Source organism: Argopecten irradians, chromosome 5 (genome assembly GCF_041381155.1).
Source record: "Argopecten irradians isolate NY chromosome 5, Ai_NY, whole genome shotgun sequence".
Lineage (NCBI taxonomy): Eukaryota > Metazoa > Mollusca > Bivalvia > Pectinida > Pectinidae > Argopecten > Argopecten irradians.
Window position 1 is genome coordinate 17,201,650 of NC_091138.1, and position 8,849 is coordinate 17,210,498.

At 34.3% G+C, this 8,849-nt stretch overlaps 1 protein-coding gene across 2 annotated transcripts in view; it reads left to right on the forward strand.

The window, feature by feature from the left end:
* LOC138323045 (cytohesin-1-like) overlaps positions 1-3,250 on the forward strand; it is a 34,447-nt gene extending 31,197 nt beyond the window's left edge. For both annotated transcript variants that reach the window (XM_069267371.1, XM_069267372.1), the window contains one exon: positions 54-3,250. In XM_069267371.1, the coding sequence (XP_069123472.1) occupies positions 54-123 (70 nt within the window). In that variant the 3' untranslated portion in view covers positions 124-3,250. The remainder of the gene's footprint in view (positions 1-53) is intronic.
* The last annotated feature ends 5,599 nt before the right edge of the window (positions 3,251-8,849 follow it).

An 8,849-nucleotide genomic window follows, 5' to 3' on the forward strand; every position in this document is an offset into this window, starting at 1 on the left:
ATTTTTATGACCTTTCTTTAACCCGCACTAACTTTTACACAATTCGTTTGCAGGGCCAGTATAAGTGAGAATCCGTTCTACGACATGTTGTCCGCCCGTAGGAAGAAGGTCATTACTAAATGATGAGACGGCCTGATACAGGGCTGGAACAGTCACAAACAACATGGTGTAAATCTTCCTATACTCACCCACACGTAGTGTACATCATGTAACCCAGTAATGCTCCCGTCTGTGATTTTGTACAATGACAGACTTAAAGGACACTTGTTTAATTTATTGTTCAATTACCGATATACTGATATATGAAGTTCTATAGCTCTATATGGATTTCTTGATATAAATCGGAAAACTGATATTTTAATGCAACATAAATCTTGTTGAATAATTTTATACCTAGATTATTGATATCTTGGTTTGTTGATATTCTGACAAATGCTATCACAAATGGCTGAATTACCTGCTCACCGATTGTGCCAGATCCTAGACCATTGTGCCCCTTATAGAGTAAACCTCAACAATTGTGTCACTGGTATTGGTTTGTGTGTAGCGGTCTTCATCTGATAATCAATTGTAAAAAAATATATAATGTTCTTATTTTAAAATTCTTTTATTATTATTATTTATTGTGTCAAAACATATACCTAGTAACGGGTGATGTATGACAAGAGTTAGGTACCTTGTACTGTAAACCATTGTATTTTCGCGTATTTTGCGGCCAATTTGAAATAAATCACATGAAATTGTGTCAAAACAAGTAAAGGTAGAATTATACCAATCTAGATAGCGATATTAAATAGTCATGAAAGTTGTCTGCAGAAAAATGCAAAAATTAAGTCACTTCGAATAATGAAATTGTTTTCAGTATCTATGAGGATAAAAACAAGAGATGTTGAAGGAGTAAAATTATTAGAAATTATTTGGAAAAAATACTTACCGTAATATGATATATTTAACATGTATAAACAGTATTGGTAGCATATTGTGTAGAACTGTGATAAGTCTACAGTTAGACTTTCTTCAAGCAATAATAAGAATTACTCTTATAGGTGCTCCGACAAAACTTACAGGAGATAAGAAGACATATTGTATCATAACTTGTTTTTTGTTCTATTATATAAGTCATTCTAGTCAGGAGATTGATTTGGGAGCCATAGGAATTTGTCCTTGTTTTGGTTCGTAATATATGAAGTTTTATTTATGGTGTTTATCGTAAGTTTGGTGTGAAATATCTGGTGGTTAGACTCACTTTGTGATACATGAATTACCTCCCCTTACACTACACCCCAGTACTTAGATTCTGACGTTGGATTGTACATATTTTAATGCCAAAAGGAGTTTGTACCAGAAGGCAATAACTCTATACTCAGAGGGACCATATTTAGGTATAGGCCTAGTTTCTGATGTTGGCGCTAGTGCAGTGTACTTGTCTGGTTCAGCAATAGTGATTTCTAAATGTTGGTCATGCTCTACAAGATAGCTGGACCAGCTTAACGGTCACTATGCTTGGTCAGTGATAACCTTCACGTCTTGGTGTCTCTCTGGCCACTGTCTGTCACTACGTGTTTCTTAAGTACAAGCATGCCACAACATACTGGTGCTTGTAGGACCAGCATGAAAATCAGCACATTACCACATAATCCGCTGGTCGGCCAATTATCTGATGCTGGTTCTGAAGATTTTTTCATAGTGTTGGACCTCTCACATTATTGGAGTGTTGTCCTCTCAAGTTTTGCTAGCTGTGTCCTTAGGAAATGACTTGTTTGTTCTTCATACCTCATGAATCTAACTTACAAACTGACCACAGGTCAAGGGGAACATATAGACCAAAGGAATTGTTGTGTCCTTTATTTGGTTGTACTGTATTTTGTGAGAATAATATGTTACTTTATGTACAAATTGCATGCCTGTAACGTTAAAACTGTGATGTAAATTAGGAGAGCATTGGAATCCGTGCCAGATTGTGTGTTATAGACTGGTGAGTGAGAGTGTTGGTTTGAATGGTTTTAAAAGTCAGGTATATATATTGATGAAAATCTGAAACACATTCATGTACATTTATTGTATACCTAGATCAATTTTATTTGAATATATCAAAATTTAGAAAATATTGCACATAGCACTATGGCATTTTATATATAATTATGCTAAAATTGTAAATTCATAGTTTGAATTTGAAAATTTGAATTTCACTCATTTGGAAATAAGTCACTTCATTTGTAACATGAACACTTGTGAGCGGTATCGTTGATGGTTGGATAGAGAGTAATATTGTGTAGATGTTCTCCCCATTGTTTGACTTGTAGATTATGACAGGACTAAAATATGTCATCTTCAATATTCCAGGGGTTACTGTAATATCAACCCTTAGCATATGTCATAGTGAAACTGAAGGCAATTACGGAGAGAGAGAAATGACCAATCACAGGCCTGTACAGCTTTAAAGTCGTACAATGTATCGTTATTGGATTCTTTATTAATGTTCATCAAAATAACAAGCTACCTGTGACTTGCCTTCAGATTTGCTATGACTTAGTCCAGGGGTGGATATATTATATAGCGACAGTGATAGTAATCCCTGGAGTATGGCAGATTTTAATATGTAGACTAACCACCCTATATAGCTGGTACCTCCGGGGCCTTGTGTAAAGTATCTATTGTTACACAAGTATGTACATATGTTATTTAGTTGTTTGTATCAGATAGAGCTACAATAAGCTCAATACCACAGTCATAATATCCTTTTCATTTTCATTTACTTGGACAATGTATATTTTAAATACGTTTTGTTTCGAGAAACCACTTTTTGTAAAGTTGTGATTTTGAAATGGTTTAAATAGTCACATGACATTCTTATACCTCTGTAATAAGGTTAGCACATATTATTGATTTTTTTACATATAATTAATTTTGTGTTACGTCACAAACTTGGAACAATTTTCACATGCTGCCTCGTCCTTCTTTTAATAGGATGATGGTTCAGTATAACAAAATGGCAAATTAACAGAATTTCTTCTGCTCATTACTAATTTAAGTACAGACTATGAATTACCTCCACATGTATGGATGAAGACTAATGATGTATCACATTAATCTGTAAAGAATCAATATGTAATTACGTTTATGATATATCATTTTTATCAACTACGAAAAAAAAAAAATTCTTATCAGCAATTATCATATTACAGATGTATACAGAACACAAATTTAAAAAAAATACCTGTATAACTTAAAATAAATTTGTATCTCTAATTATACCTCTTGTCTTGTTTTTACCCGATAATAACTCAGAAGTGCAAATTCTCGCTAATGCATGTGCATGTCGTAACATTAAATTTTGGGAGAATCTAATAGGTATATATATACAAATACCAATGTATTGGCAAGAATCAGTAATGGTTGCAAGCCATTTGTTCCTTCCAATTCAGCAAGAGATTAAAGGTTGTGATGCAAGGAATCAGAAAGAACAATATTGATTCAAACAAAGTGGTAACCTAAGCTTCAAAAATAATTTGTCACGATTTTTAGAAAAAAATGAGACATCCCCTTGTCCAGGATACCCATTTTTGTTTTCCTCTCTACCGGTATTCCGACATGCTCACTGACCCCTATATAAAGTGTGTGAATCGACACACGTCTATACATGTACATTTACTTGTACACCTAGCAGATGTTCACTGTGTATCACCAATATGTAAACAAAGCCCCTACCTGTAAAGCTGTGAAGGGCTTGTTTTAGCAAGAAAACATGTCAACTCCTCTAAACTGTCGTTTAGATGTTTCACAAAATAAAATTTCCACTTAAGTGAATAGAATCCAAATAATATTCCGTCCACATATCTCCATGTATACTATCTTATCCGATGTACTCGACTGGTCACCTGTCCCGAACAAGTGACTCTTCCATTCATGTATTTATATTACACATGTGTACATGTACGTGTAAAACCTAGTGTATATTGAAGTTTTATTTGCTCGTAATTGACATATTTTGGAATCTAGCTGACAATATTACTTTATATACCTTGTCAGGTGAGTGCAGTGTCTATTTTCACTTCGACAATATTATCTGCTATTAGAATTTCCAAGTTTGTTTACGTTATAATCAAAATGAACATATCGCATGTGGAAAGGTATGTATTTATTCTTTACTTTTTATTCAACTGTATAGACCTATATGGTCATTCGAAACTTTAACTCAGAAATCCTAACCATTTTTAGGTCATCTGACCCGCCGTGCGCCGTCCGTCGTGCGTAAACTTTTTCCTTTAAAACGCTACTCCTCCTTACCCGCTAAGCGGATGTCATCCATATTTGGTGTGAAACATTATTGGGGAAGGACAATCATATTTTATATAAATGAGCGTGGTCCGACCCCTAGGGGCTGAGGGGTGGAACTTTCTTAATCTTAGCTTTAAAATCCTACTCCTCCTTCATCCTTGGATGGATTTCATCCATATTTGGTGTGAAACATCATTGGGGACGGACAATCATATTTTATATAAATGAGCATGGTCCAACCCCTAGGGGCTGAGAGGTGGGGCCCCAAATGGGGAGTATTTGGTGTGAAACATCATTGGGGAAACACAATTATATTTTATTTAAATGAGTCTGGTCTGAACCCTAGGAACTGAGTGGTGGGGCCCCAAAAGGCAAATTTTCTTAATTTCATCTGGCCCACTTCCTGTTTTAAGGTTTCAGTCTCCGATCTCAATGAAAATTGGTCTATAGGGGTTTTAATTGATGCCGAACAACATGCAAACATTTTCGTAAAGATATTGGTAATTCAAGATGGCCGCTGTCCCACTTCCTGTTTTAAGGTTTCAGTCTCTGATCTCAATGAAAATTGGTCTATAGGGGTTTTAATTGATGCCGAACAACATGCAAACATTTTCGTAAAGATTTTGATATTCCAAGATGGTCGCTGGCCCACTTCCTGTTTTAAGGTTTCAGTCTCCGATCTCAATGAATATTGGTCTATAGGGGTTTTGATTGATGCAGATTAACATTTTCGTAAAGATTTTGGTATTCCAAGATGGCCGCTGGCCCACTTCCTGTTTTAACGTTTCAGTCTCCGATCTCAATGAAAATTGGTCTATAGGGGTTTTAATTGATGCCAAACAACATGCAAACATTTTCGTAAAGATTTTGGTATTCCAAGATGGCCGCTGGCCAACTTCCTGTTTTAAGGTTTCAGTCTCCGATCTCAATGAAAATTGGTCTATAGGGGTTTTAATTGATGCCGAACAACATGCAAACATTTTCGTTAAGATTTTGGTATTCCAAGATGGCTGCTGGCCCACTTTCTGTTTTAAGGTTTCAGTCTCCGATCTCAATGAAAATTGGTCTATAGTGGTTTTAATTGATTCAGAAGGGGGAATTTTAGGTAAGGACAATCATATTTTATAAAGGACCGAGGTAAGACCCATGGGGATAGTATGACCGAGGTCCAAAATGGGAGCTTTGCTTAAATTTGGCTTTAAAATCTGACTCCTCCTTATATTAATCCTTGAATGGGTTTCGATCATATTTGGATGAAGGGCTACCAAGTTTGTTCAACAAATGACATTTACCTTTTTCAGAAACTTACATATTCAACTAAGGAGTTCCTTTTATTGTTTATATTAATCGTTAACCAATACTTTATACTGTGACTTTGTTGTTTTGTGCCATGAGTCAGATGACCGTTAAGGCCCATGGGCCTCTTGTATTCTTTATTATTTAAATACGTCTTGGGTAGCAGTATATTGTACAGTAGATCTACAGCCGGTCAGGTGTTAGTTGTAACACCTTAAATTGAAAGTGTTTGACTGATTGCCTGTTTGTGTGGTTCATGCGCTTTATATAGGGGTCGGCAGGCATGTCGTGTATCCAAACAGAGTTAAAAAAAATTGGCGACTGCACTTCCTTAGAAACACTAGGAGTTGTTTTAAAAACAAACTTTGAAAAAAAAACTTCCTTACTTTTTTAAAATCTCAAATGCAACGCAAGGGCGACACTTGGGTATCACTATGTCGGTGTCGGTTTCCGTGCGATAACTTAATTATTTAATGTTCGATTTCAACCAAATTTGGTATACTGCTTTATATCAATGAGATCTCGGATGAGTTCGATAATGGTCACAATCCGTCAATATTTGCAAGAGTTATGGGACTTTAAAATCCTCAAAACAGATTAATCCATGGTTTCCGCTCGATAACTTAAATATTTATTGTCCAATTTCAACAAAATTTTATAAGTTGCTTTATATTAATGAGATCTCAGATGAGTTTAATAATGGTTGAAATCTGTCAATATTTGCAAGTGTTACGGGACTTTAAAATCGTCAAAACAGATAAATCCATGGTTTCTGCTCAATAACTTTAGTATTTATTGTCCGATTTCAACCAAATTTGGTATATTGCTTTATATCAATGAGATCTTAAATGGGTATGATACTGGTCAAAATACGTCAATATTTGCAAGAGTTACGGGAATTTAAAATCATCAAAACATGGTTTCCACTATATAACTTCAGTATTTATTGTCCCATTTCAACCAAATTTGGTGTATTGCTTTATATCAATGAGATCGAAGATGGGTTCGATACTAGTCAAAATCCATCAATATTTGAAAGAGTTACTGGATTTGCTAACTTCACCTTATTATTAACAATATTTTCAACATTAATTAACTATTTTTTGTGATGCTGTGCAGGCGACACATCCACTTCCATGGAATTCTTGTTAACTTGCATTGTCAGCTTTAAGCAGGAAAGGAATTTACTTTGATAACTTTAATTAATGCAGAAAGCACGACAAAGACAAACAGATAGCTGGATACTAGTACATTTTTGTTGTATTTTAAAGTTTGTTTATCAGCCTGCATATAATAGGCAATAATCCCTGGTCAGTGAAAGGTGGAGGATAAACAAGCTCAATACCATTGTAACAAACAAATAAAACACTGTTATTATGACTGAAGAATTGTCTTCCATTGCATTTATTGACATTCATCATATGTGCAACATGACTTGATGAAACACCTTTACAGTATTATATCTATATACTATTACAGTATCCAATATGAAAACAGGGGTTAATCCTGATAGCACAAAGACACTGCTATTTCAAATAATGGATGGTTTACTCTGCATGCAAACATTTCGCATTCGCTCATGGAGATCTAATATAAGTCTACTGAATATCAACATCGGATGTAATGTGTGTGATGGGGAGTATACACTTGGACTGACTACATAGTTATACAATGTTACTAGAACACATTACACAAGTTTCACGTATGGTACTAAGGATAGAGTAACTAGAGATAGCATCTACATGTTCTATAACAGGTACCAATGCATGTTATTGGTCAAAGCTCAACAGTCTGAAGGCTGAAAATATAGAATAGGGATTTATTTCTTTCCCATAATTTCCTGAGTATTAAACCAGATTCACCACTAGCCTAAATATTAAAGACATTTAATTTAGAGACAACATCAGCAAGGATTTTTTTTACATGTACAAGGAAGCAATGCAGTACTAAAATAGTGTGACAAATTATGTATCACATTCTCATTGCTACTAAATACTTGAAACTAGACATGTCTGCAGCATGAAAATATCAGTTCCTGACATGGCAAAACATAAAGGATATTTCATGGGCTACTCTGAAACAATGTATTCCAAATTTATAAAACACTAACTTGACATACTACACATGCCTCTTGGTAGACAGTATATCAGATTGTTAAATTTGTAAGTATTAATTTCATATCTTTCACAGCCAAAATTCTATTAATCACACAACTTGTAATGTAAAAGTAGCAGCAAAGTCATGAACATAGAAGGAAGGTGACCTTTAATTTGGATGGTACAATACAACTTTTCTGCGACATCACATCTAATGAAATCACATCACATAAGTATTATTTCACATGTCAATATGATCTTTATGACATGGTGGAGCAGTTAGCTTTACAACAGAATTATCATGAATTGCCTTTTGTTTAAAAACATACGTTTGAGAAAGAAAATCTGAGAACTGAGAGGTGTGTTTTAATAGCTCAATTTCTATTTCCATCTCATTTGATGATTTTCAATGGGCTCTCATCAGACCCCAATTTCTATAAGCAAATTCAATGTCAAATTTTCTGACACAAGATAATAAGAAACATAAATTTTAACAGCTTTATTATTAAATAAAAGATTTTCTGTATTAAGTTGAAATAAGCTAATTGAAAGCTTTTATCACCCAAAAAATTGTGGGAAGTAGATCATGGAAATATCCAGTCTTATCCATAAATAAATACTCAACCATCAAAATATCTTTAAAGCCTTTGGGTGATCTTGTAACAAAAATAAAATAATATTTCATGAAAATGTAATGAAAATTCATTGTAAATTCAGAATTAACATGTATCTCACCTCTATATATAAAGTTTCACAATAAACTCTCTGCCCTGTTTTTGTCCAAGATTAATGTCTATACCAAATGTATTGTTTGTCCAACACTGTACCACAACATGGAAATCATATCACTGTATGACACTTACCTGATAAAAACCAGATCAGGGATAACATTCCGATACTCTAGCCTCCAGGACATTTTCTATGTATTAACTTCACCCCATGACGTTTCATCATGGAAAACTACCATCCTTAGAGGTGATTTAATAAGTCAACAAGAATTACCAGTAATAGTATGGAATTTAGTTCATATAGTTCGACCGTTTATTTTGAATTAATGACAGACCTGGTGATTTTATATTATTTTTCAAAAAGCTCTCATATAGGCCTGTATCAAGATGTGCAGGTCTGTCAGGAATTATACAATTTTCTTTTACAAACGGTCCAACTGTATCAAACGAA